This window comes from Echeneis naucrates, chromosome 16, assembly GCF_900963305.1.
Source record: "Echeneis naucrates chromosome 16, fEcheNa1.1, whole genome shotgun sequence".
Lineage (NCBI taxonomy): Eukaryota > Metazoa > Chordata > Actinopteri > Carangiformes > Echeneidae > Echeneis > Echeneis naucrates.
Window position 1 is genome coordinate 23,286,542 of NC_042526.1, and position 15,914 is coordinate 23,302,455.

The 15,914-nt window shown below is 41.2% G+C and overlaps 3 protein-coding genes across 6 annotated transcripts in view; 1 reads left to right on the forward strand and 2 right to left on the reverse strand.

Annotated features, from left to right (window-relative positions):
* Nucleotides 1-2,870, reverse strand: part of pik3c2a (phosphatidylinositol-4-phosphate 3-kinase, catalytic subunit type 2 alpha) — a 40,609-nt gene extending 37,739 nt beyond the window's left edge. Inside the window, exon 1 of one of the 3 annotated variants that reach the window (XM_029522031.1) lies at nucleotides 2,719-2,870. The gene's annotated coding sequence lies outside the window, so the exon portion shown is untranslated. The other 2 variants (XM_029522032.1, XM_029522033.1) reach the window with 2 other exon arrangements.
* A 2,292-nt stretch (nucleotides 2,871-5,162) lies between these two features.
* LOC115056182 (nucleobindin-2) lies at nucleotides 5,163-11,738 on the forward strand. Of its 2 annotated transcripts, XM_029522449.1 has the most exons (13): nucleotides 5,163-5,299; nucleotides 5,834-5,971; nucleotides 6,167-6,274; nucleotides 6,378-6,510; nucleotides 7,312-7,415; nucleotides 8,006-8,191; nucleotides 8,477-8,567; nucleotides 8,809-8,867; nucleotides 8,974-9,066; nucleotides 9,381-9,470; nucleotides 9,591-9,761; nucleotides 9,901-9,955; nucleotides 10,282-10,376. In XM_029522449.1, the coding sequence occupies exons 2-13, from the start codon at nucleotides 5,834-5,836 to the stop codon at nucleotides 10,374-10,376; spliced, it is 1,323 nt and encodes a 440-aa protein (XP_029378309.1). In that variant the 5' UTR covers nucleotides 5,163-5,299. The 2 variants fall into 2 exon arrangements, with proteins under 2 accessions (XP_029378309.1, XP_029378308.1); XM_029522448.1 differs by lacking the exon at nucleotides 5,163-5,299 and having other exon boundaries at nucleotides 10,282-11,738.
* A 16-nt stretch (nucleotides 11,739-11,754) lies between these two features.
* LOC115056183 (2-oxoglutarate-dependent dioxygenase htyE) lies at nucleotides 11,755-15,706 on the reverse strand. Its single transcript, XM_029522450.1, has 7 exons — nucleotides 15,554-15,706; nucleotides 15,358-15,482; nucleotides 15,221-15,287; nucleotides 13,794-13,950; nucleotides 12,875-13,017; nucleotides 12,605-12,715; nucleotides 11,755-12,078 (listed from the first exon to the last, which is right to left on the reverse strand). Exons 1-7 carry the CDS (start codon nucleotides 15,704-15,706, stop codon nucleotides 11,899-11,901), a joined length of 936 nt encoding a protein of 311 aa, XP_029378310.1. The 3' UTR covers nucleotides 11,755-11,898.
* Between the last annotated feature and the right edge of the window lie 208 nt (nucleotides 15,707-15,914).

The window sequence follows — 15,914 nt, forward strand, 5'->3', positions numbered from 1 at the left end:
AAGGGGGTGACATAATCTGCATCTCCTCACTTGTCTACACGCACTGTAGTTCCAAATTAAGAAATAAGTAAATGAGTTCATTAGTGAGATTTATTTTTTTCCCCAATGCCAAAAGTAACGGACACTCAATATCCACTTCAATTGTTGAAAAAAAAATTGTTAGCCTACAACAGGAAGCACTCAAAAGTATCCAACGTATATCAGATGAGAATAACATTTCTGCAGAGTGTTTGGGGACCTGAAATGACACAGCGCCTTTTTCAAAGCAACCATTCATTGAATGATCACAGCGCCAGGGTTGAGTGAGTTCCTTCTCTCCCCAGGCGTCACCGGCCTCTCCTGAGCTTCCCCTCCCATTGTGGTGAAGGCAGGCTCTGCTGGGGCTCAGGCTAGCCTAGCACTATTGTGCAGCTGAGGAATTTGGCATGCCAAGCAGCCTGACGGGTCCCTCTCTTCCTCCTGCTTTCTCTCACTCTGCTAGCATTATGTTAGCACCGTGGCCCAAGGTTGTCTTATCAGCTGTGCTAACACCAGAAGGCAGTCACAATGTGGCTGCATTCATGAAACGTTTGACTAGGAAAGCTCAGTGCCAAACTCTTCCAGGAAAGAGCAGCCAGCGAAATTAAATGCACAAAAGACAGGTCATCATATTTTGGTGCCTAGTGTCACTGATGGAGTAATTCTCTGCAGAAATGTCACATGCACTGACCAAAGCATTTCATCTGTTTATCATTTATTCTGCACACACTAACAGACTAAACTTTAGTATTTGAAGTCATGGTTCCATAATTAAAAAGTTCATATCCTCTTAACTGCCAAGTGTCCATGTTAACACACTGTACTAGACACTGAACAGCAGCTGTTTCCTTTTTTATATGCGTAAACATTGGTTCAGCCAGAGAAACCATGTAATGTGATTAAAGTCCATAAAATTTTGTAATGTGATTAAAGTTCATAAACATTAGTCATGTTAATTGAAGTGTTTTGCTCTGTAAATCACTGCAAATTGGTCAGATCAGCCCAATTTAGTCTCAGGCATGGCTGACATTTTAGCCAAGGAGCTTCAACCAGACTTAGAGATACACATCGATATCCAAAACCTTGGCTACATACAAAAAAAAATAAATAAATAAAAAATACATAATCAAGATAGCCATATTGTTAAAGACTATATATGGTAGCAGGACACATACAACGTAGGAAAATCCTACTTATGGAAAGAAGCCAGTTGCAGCCAAGACAAAAGACTGGCCAAAAAATAGCAGATTATTATATGTAATTATTCGTACATTGCAAAATTGTAAAAGCATATGGTGGTCACAAAATATTTCTGAGACTGCATCAGTCCATCAGCTGGAAATATTTTAGCACATTTACTCATTTAAAATAGAAACATTTAAATTCCTATTTAAAATAGAGATGTGCCAGTTTGCAATATTTGGCTGGACAGCATAGCAGGCTACGTCAAAATTCCTCCTGCGGGTCTGCATTTAGGATTTGATCCCATGAGACTGAGGGAGGGCTTTGCTTCCAGTAGCTGTTTAAAAGTGGACATGTCGGTGATACACACTGCAGCCGACCAAAGTACAGGACAACATCTTAAAAAGGGAAAATAAGTAACCAGATCGAGTTGAGGTGTGCTCTGTGATTGTAAGCACAGATTAAAAACAATATGGTAAAACCTGTTTTGCATTGTTTTCTTTGCGCTGGTATGTCCAATACTGAGTCTGGCCTGTGCAGAACACTGAGACCATAAAAAGAACAAAAGCTGTCAGGGCCATACTGGAGCAGTGGAGAGGTGAAATCCTTACTGTCGATGTTTGGCCAGTGTCCCATCAGCAATCATGGTGCTCTGAAACTGTGGTTTACTTTGCATTTGCTTGAATAAATCCACGCACAGCCACACAACCCTCACATTTAACCTTTCCTTTAAACTTCAAGATCTGTAGCTGAACTTAGAACTTTTCTGAATCAGTTGTCATGTGAACTAGACCTGAGGTTTGTACTATCACGTAGACATCTGGGGGAGTTCACTCCACCATCTGAAACATGATATGTTTATCCTGGCAACGCAGAATGAAAGTGAATCTCCAGCACAATGACACCGAGTCGTTCATTTCTGGCTCTCAAACAGAAATGAACGAACAAAAGACCCAAAGTGAGGTCTGCAGCTCACCTGACACCGACTGATGCGTCTTCACCGTCGGTAAAAATGGCTTTTCTTCAGCTGTACGCCTCCTGAAACTGGAGCTAGCTGAGTGTTAGTGAGAGCGAACACACTACCGACACATGATACGAGAGCGGCGGAGCTAACTGACACGGCCGGGCCGACCAGAAGTGACTTCTTCATACTTTTCATAGCGGTTGTTCGGAACTTTAACTTTGTTGGATGCTAAGTTTAGCCGCTAAGACAGATGAACGCTGCACGCGCGCGCGCGCGCGCACACACACAGAAGGAAAACATGTCGCCCTCGGAAACACAAAAACGACCGACTTTAGCACAACAGCAACAACTTACATGACTGCGCCGCACTTTGTGGGACGCTGAATTAATCATTTAAAAGTATCCAGACCACCGCTTTGGTCCTGCCAACTGCAGGTTGGGCCACACGGGAAAGCTCCGGGAACGGCAGCGACGACGAGCACAGGCGGCCGCTGGCTCCAACTTTACGGCCGGACGTTTAGTCGTTTAGTGCAGAAAAAAGCTTCACTTCTCACCTTTCAGCTGTGCGGCGTTTGGAGCCATTTTTCCTCAAGCTGCATTTTTTCCATCCACTTGCACAGAGGGGACGTCAGTTCCTGTTGAGCTGGTCGGATGGAGGCTTCGTTGGACATGGTTGGACAGCGTCTCTCCCAGGCTCGGGCTCCCTGCCGAGGCCTGGACGGCGGAACAGCGCCGGCGTGTGGAGCACAGCCGCCGGTGTCGGCTTGTCGGTTACGGTGCACGAATAAGCTTTATTCATAGATGGATAGATAGGACTGACTAACGAAAACCTGAAAAGTCTCATGTTACAACTGCAAGTTATCGGATATAGAAAAGAAACACTTTGCACAATGGAATATAAAATTCCTGTGTGATATTATATTGGGATTTTCCTATCTATCAACAAGAAGAAGTCATCATTACCATCATATGTTGCTTCATAATAAAACATAAAAGTATCCACCCTGCCTTTTACATGTTTTCCCCTTTCGTTGCTTTTACAAATAAATAAATTATAATTATAATTTAATGTGATTATAAAGTATACTTTGGCTTTTTTGACAAGAATTTGTTACAAAAAAAAACTTATTTCATGTTAAAGTGAAAACAGATATATAGTGGAAAGTAAGTGTTTAAGCATAAAAGTTCACTCCTTTTAAAGTGAATGACCTCATTCAACAGATGACCAACCAGCTGATGCCAGCAGTGTCAATTGATGTTGATGTGTGCCAAGTGATTGGAGTATAAAAACACCCTGTTGTCTGGGAGGTCCAGTCTGTGGTCATCAGTATTCCTTCTACAATTGCAACATGAAGAGCACAAAAGCAACTTGAAGAAAAGAGCAAGGCAGAAGATGGCTACAAGAGGATTTCCAATTACTGAGCATCCATCATTAAGAAATGGAAGTAAATGGAGTATGGCACTTGTCTAAATCTACCCAGACCTGGCTGTCCTCACAAACTGAGTGATCAGGCAAGATGAAGACTTTTGAGGGAGGTCACCGGGTCATCTACAAACTCTCTGAAGGAGAAGGAGAGACTGTACATGCAACAGCTGTTGCCCAGGTTCTTCACCTGTCAAAGCTGTATGGGAGAGTGGCAAAGAGAAAGCCACTGTTGGAAAAATGTGAGAGACAAACCCTAACCCTCAGCAGGCCGTGAAGGGTTTGAAAAGGTAGAGGGGGACATGAATACAGAAAAATATGACTGGCACTGGCACGTTAAACTGTTTTCCTTTTCTTATTTTCACTTTTTTCACTTTTCTCTGGATGTTAAGCATGTTTTTTATTTCAAGTTCAAATAAGCCAATGTATTGAATATATATTTTTATTAGTTTTTAGTTCATTAATTGTATCTTTATGTATTACAATTATGTTCATCTGGGTTGGTTACATAGACTAGATATATTTTAATTAGTGTCTTGAAATTTATGATGACAAAATAGCAGACGACAGCATAGGAAAAGAAACGGAACTACTTTTCGATTATCCTAGACTTACTGTGAACTGTACACGGAGCAAACATTTCCTTAATATTAATGCACCAAAAATAGAAATACAAAGATTATATGTTCACATGTTCCAAATCTCAAAGTCTCAATTCACTCTAAATCTGACTGAAGTTTCCATAGCTGCTACCTTTATATTGACTGCCTCATCGTGTTTACAATTACAATGCATTTTAAGTTAGTTGTGTAAGCATGCTTTCTCCAGATGTGACCATCATCAGGTGGAACGTTTATGCATCAAAACGGGGAAGACTATTATCAGAAGATAACAACAATGCTCTGCTGTTAACTTTTTGTCATACGTTTATACATTATACCGTTATTCTTATACAGCAGACATGCACTGAATCCTACCTTCAGGTTATAATGTCTTGTTTGTGGTGAAACAGTTTTATAAGGATGATGATTTAACTATACAGTAATTGTGCAGCCTACTGTTTGAAGTACAGCTGAATTGCACCACGATAGCCACAGGTGTTTTTTATAATTCAGTAAGGGAACGGTAGGCCAAACAAAGAAACTTATCTTCGACTACAACATAAATTAGCCATAATGAGCGAACTGTTTCTACTCACACGAAACACTGGTACCTTCACGTGAATAGGATTTAATTTCCCTTATTTGCCGAGATCTATCTAACAAGCAAATAAATAAACTGTGAGCGTGGGTATAGGCATGTTTCATCATAATGCAGTAACCCAAACTACAGTTTAATTCCTGTTTGAACCAGGTGCACCGCTGCGCTCCCCCACGCCGGACACTAACTCCGCCCTCCCCGGAGGTCTCCTGAACGCCACGTACGGTTTGTCTCAACGCACCTTAAGCCACGGGCTGACCGTTTGATTTATTTTGACTGACACGTCGACTGGCCAATCAGCTCTCAACGCGACTCTTTTACAACGCAATCACACTTTTTCTGCCCAATCAGAGGCGGCCGGGGCGGGGGGTTGCCATGGTGAACACAGCCTTTCTTCGTGTAGGTTGTAGCCACAGGAGGTTTGTATTGGCGGTGGATGACAGCATATAAACAAGCTCCAGCGGAAAACTGAACAGTCAACGCGCAGCCAAGAGTGCAGACAGAGCCTGGAAGTAAGCGTCCTTTTACTAATAAGAATGGTTTCTGACAGACAGTGTTTACTCCTGAAATGTGTTGGTCATGTGGCTTGGGATAATGAATCAGCTGTCATTCTCACCAGAAGAAAACCTGTTCTTTAAGTGACATCGCTAGCTCATGTGCTTCTTATGCGTTTGCCAGGAAGTGTGAGTTACAGGTTGTACTTTGTCGGGCTCTGGCATGGATGTTGTTGTAAGTCAGCTCGTTGTGTCTTTGTCTACCAAACAAGTGTTTTGCACAGTCCCTTGCTTGTGCTTCTGAGATGCTTTTGAGATTAAGAGTAACCTGCACAACCCCCCGCCCCCAGTGTCTCCAGGTGAAGTTGTGTCTTGTTTCTCTTTTGCAATGCTTGACAAATAGAGGGTGTTGTTATTTGTAAAGAAGAACCACACTGACGGCACAGGTCATAACATCAATATCAGTAACCTATAATTAACGAAATGGAGATGTCATCGTCATATAACACCATATAATATTCTGTATTCTCTAATATTTTTGTCCCTAACCAGATGGTGAGGGGTAAAGCCTTGGCCCGCTGTGGGTTGGTTTTGCTGAGTTTGTGGCTTTGTATCCAGTCAGTACCTATCAGTGTGGATAAGACCAAAGAAAAGCCTCAGCAGGAAGAACTGGACCCGCCAGAGAGTGCTGTGAGTCAGATGGACACTGTCATTCAAACAGATATGTCATTTAGCCAATTACACAAAGTACCTCTCAGTATTCCAAGGGAATAGTGAAAGTAGTTTAAAGGTAAATCAAGTAATGGTCCCATTTCAAGCTAGATATTAACAAGTTAAAGACGTGTGCTAGTGATTTAATGTTGTCTGCTTTGGTTTGATCTTCAGGAAACTGGGCTGCACTATGACCGCTACCTCAGGGAAGTCATTGAGTACCTCGAGAAAGACCCTCACTTCAAAGAAAAGCTCAAAAATGCCAATATAGATGACATCAAGGTACATATGTCACACAAGTCACAAAACAGTCCATTATTTTGTAATCCTGTAACTCCATTGAAAATGTATTATTGAGCTGTGGTGTGCTAAATTTGTGTTGCAGCAAGGCAAACTTTCCAAAGAGCTGGACTTTGTCCACCGCAATTTTCGGACAAAGCTGGATGAGTTGAAGAGGGAGGAGATGGGCAGGCTGCGGATGCTACTCAAAGCCAAAAATGACTTCAAGGAGGGGAATGGTTAGTATCCTGCATATGCTGCTGGTGTGTCACTTGTATCTTTATGTTGCAAAAGATGTTTTAAAAACAAGCCCGTAGTTGGGTCCTCGTCTAAGGTGGCCCTTAAAAATAATAACGTAATATGCTCCTCAGCTTCCCTCAGCTAACAGTGCCGGTGCTGGCCACTGGCAACTGTTAGATTACATTTGATTAAAAGCACATCAGTATTTAAAAGTATAGTTACGGACTGGGCAGGTTGAGCGCAGCAGTTTTTAGTTTTTTTTTTTTTTTGTTTTGTTTTTTGGCATTTCTGGCTTTATCTGTTAAGACACAGTGACAGGAAATGAGTGAGAGAGAGTGGGGAATGGCATGCAGCAAATGACACTGGCTGGAACCAAACCGGTGTTGTCAACAAGTACTTTACAGCCTCTTGTTTACGTGTTGCATGCTCTACCCACTGGCATCCCGAGCTCAACACTTTTTAAAACCACAACAGTCAGTGATAGGACAGCATCATGTGTAGAAATAAATGTACACACGACTTGAACTGAGCTCTTTTCCAGAGTAAATTTGATCTGAGGCTTATGTAAACAAAGCCTGTACTTGCCGCTGGTTGGGTGCCAGTGCACTAAATAACTGCTGAAGCACTAATTGTTTGGGAAACACACAGAGAAGAGCACTCATAACTCTGTTTATTTGAGGTCAAAATCACTTCTTGTCAGGTTTTACGGTGTATGTACACTAGAATAAGTTGACAGTTAACAGTTGATCTAACAGCTTTACAGTTTTAAAAAAAAAAAGGAATTTTTGCCTCCCGTTCAGGCCGGACGGTCGACCATCAGGCCCTGCTGAAACAATTTGAGCACCTCAACCACATGAACCCAGACACTTTTGAGGTGGAGGACCTGGACCGCCTCATCAAATCGGTACAGACGATGTAAAAACTTTAGTTTGAAGTTTAGAAACAAAAAGAAAATCTTCAGTTTCAAAACTAGATCTTTAATGTAGTGACTTTTTGTTTATACTGACCATGTCCTTCAACCAAGTGCTGTTGTGTATGTGTAACTACATCAGTCATCCCTATAATCACAGTGGACAACAGCTTGTCTAATATTTTTGCTACACTCAGCGCAGAGGGAGCATTAGAGGTGTCCACAAATTAACAGTTAATGATTTTATGTTTTAGTAATAACTTTGATGCAGTCACAGCTTTAAAGCCATTTGTTAAGCATTTATGCCTTGTAACTGGTGGAATGAAAATACCACATATAAATGAGTAACTTTATAAAAGTGGCTGATTAAAGTTGTAATATTCAAACAATTTGGTAGGATATGAGGCAAAGCTTTTAGTGGTTCTCTCACTGAATGGCCTTGACAGCAGAGGAACTTAGCATTATGTATTAGTGCATACACATATAGATGCCCCTCCAATGGACAGAATGAATCATCTCCTCAGAGTGTACAAATGTAACCAGATACGAATCCACTGCCTCAACATTTTTGTTTGCGTTTTTAGGCGACCAAAGACTTGGAGAACTTTGACAAGGACCGTCATGATGAGTTCAAGAGATATGAGATGATGAAGGAGCATGAGAGAAGGGAACGTCTGAGGAGAATGAACGAGGAGGAACGCAAGAAGGAAGAGCAGCATTATGAGGAGATGAAGAAGAAACACGCTGACCATCCCAAAGTTAATCATCCTGTAAGTCCTCTGATTTGTTTCATTTGGTCAAGGAGCTGTAATTATTCTTAGTTCAAGTTATTAGATAGTGAACTACGCTATTCGGGAAACTTGATGAGATTTTTGTTAGAGCTCAGCTTTGCTGGTCAGATGTGATTAATAACCATTTGAGTAAAATAAAAATAAAAACTGTTATGAAAATATTATATTTCTTTTGCTAAAATTTCTGAATGAGCCTATTGGGTGATGGAAATTAATTGGAAATTATGCAAACGTGTGTGTTTGTGTGTTTTTGTGTTTGTGCAGGGCAGTGAGGACCAGTTGAAGGAAGTGTGGCAGGAGGCAGATGGTCTGGACCCAGAATACTTTGATCCCAAAACATTTTTCAAAATGCACGGTAATAGCAGACACCATATTTGCCTCTGAAGAATTGAAAATATCTCACTGGAATATTAAAGGTTGCCACTGTTATCTCTCTAAAACATATAAGCAGTTCTGGAAGTGTGATGCAACAGAGTGGTGACTTAAGTCATCTGTCATAAAAAAGGGGTGTTGGTGGCTGAATGTGTTGCACACAGACAAATGTAATGTGTATACATCTGCATCTATTTATTCCAGTCATTTGTTTTGCGTTGCAGATACAAATGGAGATGGTTTCTTTGATGAGACTGAGCTTGAAGCTCTTTTCACTAAAGAGGTATTTATGTTCACTTGTTTGCATCTAACTCTAGTAGTTCTGGATGCTTGAAGATATTTAATACATTTAAATGTATAATTATCTGCACTTGCGGATGCAATTGTAGCTGGAAAAGGTGTACAACCCTCAAAATGAAGAGGATGATATGGTTGAGATGGAGGAAGAAAGGCTGCGAATGAGAGAGCACGTTATGAACGAGGTGAGCCACCACAGTGACACTGCAAATATAGACATAACTCATTACAGTCATGACGAGGTCTGTTTGCCTCCAATTTTTCACTACTTAATGATTTGAATATCCAGGCATCCCGAAGCTGTGAAGAGCTGTCCATCCCTGTTATCAAAAACACAGCACTGGTGTTGGTGGAATAGAAGCAGTGCTTTAGCAGAGATGTTAAAGGGTGCATGCTTCCTCCTGTGCGGCCCCCTGACAGTTGTGGCCAATGGTTAATCATTGAACACCATGCCCTGGTGCTGATGTTGATTAAAACAGTTTCCTGTGTTGATGTTAAGGTGGACACTAATAAAGACAGACTTGTCTCACTGAGTGAGTTCATGGCAGCCACGAAGAAGGAGGAGTTCCATGAAAAGGACGAGTGGGAGGTGAGAGCGAAATTTGTTGACTATATTTAAAAGTTATTTTTATGTATCCTTGTCTGAATTTTGTTTTACTCTCCACATCTGAACATACCCTGCACCCACACACGATTCTTTCCACCACAGACTTTAGATCAAAATCCTCTTTACACTGAAGAGGAGCTGAGGGAGTATGAGCGCCACCTAGCCAACGCGGAGAATGACATCAACCAGAAGTCTGTTGAGCTGCAAAGACAGAAAGAGGAGCTTGAAAGAAAACAAAGTGAGCTTAATGCTCAGAGGATGGGGCTACAGCAGGTGAACATAAAACTAATTATTATGTTACTTTACTGTTGAAACATTCTCTGGATTCAGGTAGTCCTAGGGAGTTACCCCCAGACACAAAATATTACATTTGTGATGTGGTAACATTTTCTATCCTTGTTTCTCCATTCAGGCCGTAGAAGAAATGGAAAGGTTAAAAGCCCAAAACACAAAAGCTGAGGTCAAACGTAAGTATCCTGTTACAATGACTGTGCAATGGGAGCAACTCCACTGGATGTAAAAAGTAGTCAGAAGTCAGATTGTATGGAAATCTATGGGAAAATGGCTCTGCTCTTCACTTAGTACTACAGTAAATGTTTTACTTGCCAGTTTAATATTGTCTTCTTTTCTGTGCAACTCTATGCTTGTAATAAGTTAATGCAATCCAACCTCAGCTCTGAGCACCTGAAGTTGCAAATATTGAGGGAAGTATAATCCTCATTGTGTAAATGTATAGCCTTTATCATCAGCTTTATTCTTATGTACATGAATCAAACTTGTAACTGTCTTGTAGATGAAGGGGAACCAGCACATGTTGTACCAGGAAACACCCAACCGTTGCCGCCCACTCATCAGCAGCAAGATGTGCCAGTACCAGGACACTCTTAGCAGGCCTCATCGCTCTGTGTACCTGCTGGAAAATGTGTCTGTTTGTTTTTCAGTGAGTCCCATACTCTGTGTTTGTTTAGTAGTTTCAAAATGGCACTTGACATAAATATGTTTTATGTAAGAGCACATGGGGAAAAAAAAAATCAGATTTCATGCCTCAGACTTAGAGCCCATTAAGCAGACTGCCTTCATTTGGCTGCGTAAACCAGACTCCAATTGTGGAGCTGGTCCAGATTTCTACATGGACAATCAACGCTTTTGTTTTATCATTTTGATGCTTTATCACAACGAGGATTCTGTTCTTCATGGGAAGTGGTTTGGGGTTAGATGTGGGGGGGCTTTTGGCCTGATACGAATGTTTTGTTAAGTGTACATTGTAGTTCATTGTCACTGATACCATCTGTTAGAGGAAAATACTTGGGAAATTATTTATTTTTTCAGGTGAAAAGAGCCTATAATTTAAATCATTTAAAAAAGAATGCTATATTTGTAGCTTTAGAAGTGAAATATGCTAAACTGCTGACTAATGAATGATTTTTATTTAATTTTTTTTTTTTTGTTTGTTTGTCATAATGACATTTTGTTTCCTTTGAGTAATTTTTTTTTTTTCATAAGACTTGAACTCTTTTCACCACATTCAAATAATGCTACTCTACTGTGATACTGTATACCTATTTAGGTTTAAGTGAAGCTAGCTATCAGTCAGTGACTGTTTTTATACATTTTTTAAGAGGACAGTTAGGTTCCCAGTTCTCAGCATCTGCCATTGTTCATTTACAGGAAGTCTTCTCAGTGATTGGGATCATTTGCAGTGAAAATCCTCAATGCAAACAAACTTTCAAAAACTGTCACTTTTATGAATGCATACATAAAATTTCTGTTGATGCTGATGAAAGACTATATTTAGTTTACATATGAAATTAGATATATTTAAATCTATTAATTTAATAGAATTGTACTCTTGTTCGTGTGACTATATGGATTATTTGGTGTGTTTGTGACATTGCTTGTAAGGCTCGATGACACTCTGACTCCTCATAATAGAATTATGTATTCCCTACACCATAGTCAATGAAACTGGATTTATATCATGAGCCATGTGGTCAAAAAGTGACCCCTACCCTTAAACAAAGTGTTAGTTTACAGGTGAGGACACAAAAGCTTTTCTTCTTAGGAAATGTATATTTTAAGGTTTGGAAAAAAAAAACCCCAAACGAAACAGTCACATCTGTCTAGTCACCAGTCTACCTGCTGCAAGTGCTTTTTTTTTTTTTCTGGTAATTTTTCTATGGCCCTTTCATGAAAGTTAAATCCTAATGAAACTGTTGTACAAGGTGTGAATGTGGACAATAAAATGAACGAACTTGCACTCTTGATGTTTGCTCCTTTTTTGTTTAACACACTGCCTGAAGCTCACAATCATTTTATTAAAAACAATTATGGGATCCAGAGCCATAGACACGACATGACTTTAAAATCCACTTTCATAATAGGTGTGTGATCAGAACTACTGGCTTAAAACTCAGCTTTGTCCATATGACTCACTAAAGCGATCGGTTAGGTAGTCGCCTGCTGAGATCGGAGGATATTTATTGGAGCCGTCACAGCAGGAAATCATTGCCTCATCATCAGGCTGGACAAAGAAAGCCAGAGACTGACGTGTACTGGAGTCTCCAGGAGGGGGGAGCAGAACCCTGTGAAGCTGAGAAAACAGTGATAACTTTGATAAGAAACTTTAGACTCCTATCATACAAAAGTACATTGCACAAACGTTATTCCATGTTCATTTATAATACAATTATGAAGTTGAGTCTGTGAAAAGAAATGTTCTATTACAATATTTTACCACCAAAATTGAAATGTAATCTATGTTGAGTATTAAGATTCAATTTCAACACAGTTTATACAAGTGTCAGTAAGTATAAAGACATCTGCAGAACAGCTGGAATAAAATCAATATAACTCAGGCTCTGTAGGTAAACTGACTGGTATTACATTTGGTTATAGATTTAAACCAGCAGTCCATGCAGATAAAAATGCCAGCCCCTCTTTTCTATCCAGGTACAATATTCAGAATCATTTGTTGTATTTCTAAATGCGTACAGGTTCCATGTAGAAGACTTAAGGACACTCATGACATTTCTTGTATGTACTCATATCTTAAATCCCTCCGACTGTCTAAACTCACACAGACTGAAAAAAAAAAAAAAAAAGTGCTCTTGACCCACCACAGAGACAAACTGATCGCTGGTCCAGCGCTGCATCAGGTCAGCGATGTTGACGAGGACAGCTCCAGGGATGCTGGGAGCAGTGATGAACTCACCTGAACGTCTGCGGACCTGAGTGTGGATTACAGGTGGATTACACATGTTGGCACATGAAAATTTTCTGTTAAGGCTTTTGAATTTAAAAAGAAAGGATTAGTTGAGCCTGTTACATGATAGCTTGTCACATCAAAGTTTTGTAATTTGTCTGAAGAGATGGAGATGTGAACATACCTGCAGACCCTTAGAGTTCTGGAACAGCAGTGTGATGCTGCCGTAGTCAGAGTGCTCTCCACATCGCAGCTGACCCTCCTTGGCTTTCTCACTGTTCACTGGTGGGTAGTACAGAGACCGCAGCGTGGTGCCGTTCACATCAGCTACAAGAGAAAAGTCACCTCTCAGATTCACCTGGTACTTTACATCAACCATAAAGGGAGTTTGTTATTTTTGGCTGTGCTATGAGGACAGGAAGGTACCCTAAGGCTCAGCTGTCCCAGCACATGGTGTATGCAAAGGTTTTGATATCCCTAGGAAAATGTCATATTTTATTTATTTCTAAAGTGAAAAAACGTTAACTCAACATCTCAGGAACGCAGAACAGAAACTGTTATTTTTATAGATGAATGTTGTTTCATTTACTTGTCCACAGCTCCTTGTCTCTAATCACAGTCAAAGCTGATTAATTGACAGCTTCTCTGTCTCTGAAAACCCAAAGATATAAATGAAATTCCTCCAAATATACAATTTCCACAAAGCAGTTTGAGATCACCTCCTTCACTGTCGGTGCACAGAGTGAACCTCAGTGCTTAGAGGGGAGGCTCCTAACCCCAAGATTAGATCAGAAAACTGGATTGTTATTGCAGTCCAGCAGCAATAAAAATAGATTAACCATGGAATACAATAATAATAATAAAATAGAATAAAGGAAACAACAGGAAGATAGAATGATGATTGCACAGCCATAAAAACTGTACACAGTGTGAATATAAAAAAACAACACTTCCTTGACAGGAGTGTAAACATCCTGTAAGTATTTTGGCTTAAAATTTAAATACTGCAGCTGGTTGAGCCCTTATTAGGGTACAAGACAAATCTCTGCCATGTCCTGAACTCAGCCACTGTCTGTGGGACAGTGTTGATGTCCCATACATACTTCCAATGAACTGGTGGGCACTCAGGAACACCTCTGGGTCCAGACCTAGACTGTGGGCCATCACCCTCAGCACCCGCAGACTCAGCTCCTTACAACGCAGGAAGAAATTGGTCTGGATCTCCTGGAACCCTGGCACAGCATCTGATGGCGGCCATTTCTACCACAGAAGAAAACAACAGTAGAGCCCTACGCATATTTTCCGACTTTTATTAATAATTGAAATTTAAATACCTCTCTGTTGCAGAGACTCCAATTTGGCTTAAAAAGAAGAAGAAAAATGACCTCACAGTCTGGGGCATAGCCATCATTTTAGACGTGAGGGGGACAAACTGTTCAGACATCTATTGAGTGATTTATCATCCTCTCACATTTACTTGCACCTCTTCATCCTTAGCAGCTAACGCACCAGCATAACACCCACCTCTACCTTAGCTAACTAAATTCACATCTATTCACGTCAACTTTTCCTCAGTCCTAATAGGCAATATAATATATAATATACAGTACCGTATACCGTCCACAGTTTTTTGCCTCGCGGCTGGCTGGCTGAACATGTTTGAATCACACCAAAGACACCCCGGGGATATCCGGGGATATCCCATATCCAGACCAGCGGATCTGAGTGTGTTCACTTTGAGTTGTGCGCATGCACAACCTCTATAAAAAGCATCATCAATGGAGTCACCATGACAACAGAGAAAAAAAAAGGATCCAGTTATTTCACCCTGATGGAGGTGGAGGTCTGAATTCAGGCTGATGGAGAGGATGAACATGTTTCACCATAAATGTAACACTGCTGCAGCAGCGAAGGATAAACGTCATGGGAACAAAATGCTAAATGTACTATTCCACTGATTTTACATTTAACCGTAAGAGACCGTACCTTACAGTTACAAATATAAATGGGAATAAAATCTGAATCCGTCAGGGGAGAAGCGTACTGGGAAGAAGTTAAAAATGAAAGATAAAAACATCACTCAAAAGGGTGAGGCATATTTTGCTGGGCTATGATCGTATCTCACTTTGATTTTAATTTTATTTTTTTTAAATTGATTTAAGTTATTAAACAAAGTAAATATTAATTCAAGTAGTAATTTAAACCCCTAACAAAATGTTTTTTTTACATCATCTCATTTCATACCCCACTAAAATCTGCTAATTAAAAAAAGAGAGATTAACATTTGAGTTCAGATTTTTTTGGGCTGTTGAAAGTGCGGGGACAGAGAGCAAAGATGCGGGAAGTGCGGGGACATGCTCACAGTTATCATGTCGGAGGGACAGTTTCTAGATAACTGCACACATATCTCCGGTATTTAACGCAGAAAAGCACTAAACCTTATCGGTGAACTTGCACTATGGCCTCCGTGCCACCATCACATCCTGACACACGAAGTGATCAAAGTTCAATATTTGATGGTAAACATTACAATGTCAGGCTGAAGAGAAGCAGCATTGAAGGCCTCCTTCAGGTCTCCGGGTCGCCGTGGGTTCAACCTGGAGAAGAGCAGAGCGGATTCAAAGTCTGGACCTGGAGCGGAGGGGTTGAGCTGCTCCGGGTCCTCACCTCTCGGTCTCCAGAGACACCCAGCCGTGGTTGGGGTTGTTGGAGAAACTTCCTCTGCTGAAGGCCCCTTTCAGCTCCTCTGGCTGCAGGAAGAAGCTCCTGGACACTTGCATGACTCGGTCCACCTGCAGGAACACATATGAGGCATTTTATGCTGAGCAGAAGCGCAGCTGATCTGGATGTGTGCTGGCCTCACCTCCTCCTGAGTGATTCCGGTGTTGTGCAGAAAAACAAAGCCCACTTCAGTGAAAGCTGTTTGCAGCTCTCTGCTCAGCTTGTGCAGCTCCCGGTCCGAGATCTCTCCCTCACTCAGACTGAATCCGCCGAAGTCCACCGCCGGGATGCTCATTCTTAAAAAGTCAAACAGGATGTTTGTGAGACTCTGAAGGGACAGTCCCGGGACAGGACAGCACCGCGTGAGGCCTGCTCGCTCATGTGACTTTGCCCAGCCAATAGGAAAGCAGCCTCCGAACACCTCCTTGGAGGCCAGGCCACCTTTGGATGCGGCTCACAGGTGGACCCGACGTGGAGTGGGGCTCCAGCAGACATGTAGTCTG

Coding starts and splice junctions, on each gene's coding strand:
- LOC115056182 (XM_029522449.1), top strand. CDS start 5,834: ATGGTGAGGGGTAAAGCCTTGGCCCGCTGTGGGTTGGTTTTGCTGAGT. Junction 8,868..8,973: donor AAGCTCTTTTCACTAAAGAG/GTATTTATGTTC, acceptor ATGCAATTGTAG/CTGGAAAAGGTGTACAACCC. Junction 9,067..9,380: donor GAGAGCACGTTATGAACGAG/GTGAGCCACCAC, acceptor GTTGATGTTAAG/GTGGACACTAATAAAGACAG.
- LOC115056183 (XM_029522450.1), bottom strand. CDS start 15,706: ATGAGCATCCCGGCGGTGGACTTCGGCGGATTCAGTCTGAGTGAGGGA. Junction 15,483..15,553: donor CCGGAATCACTCAGGAGGAG/GTGAGGCCAGCA, acceptor GTGTTCCTGCAG/GTGGACCGAGTCATGCAAGT. Junction 15,288..15,357: donor GTGTCTCTGGAGACCGAGAG/GTGAGGACCCGG, acceptor GCTCTTCTCCAG/GTTGAACCCACGGCGACCCG.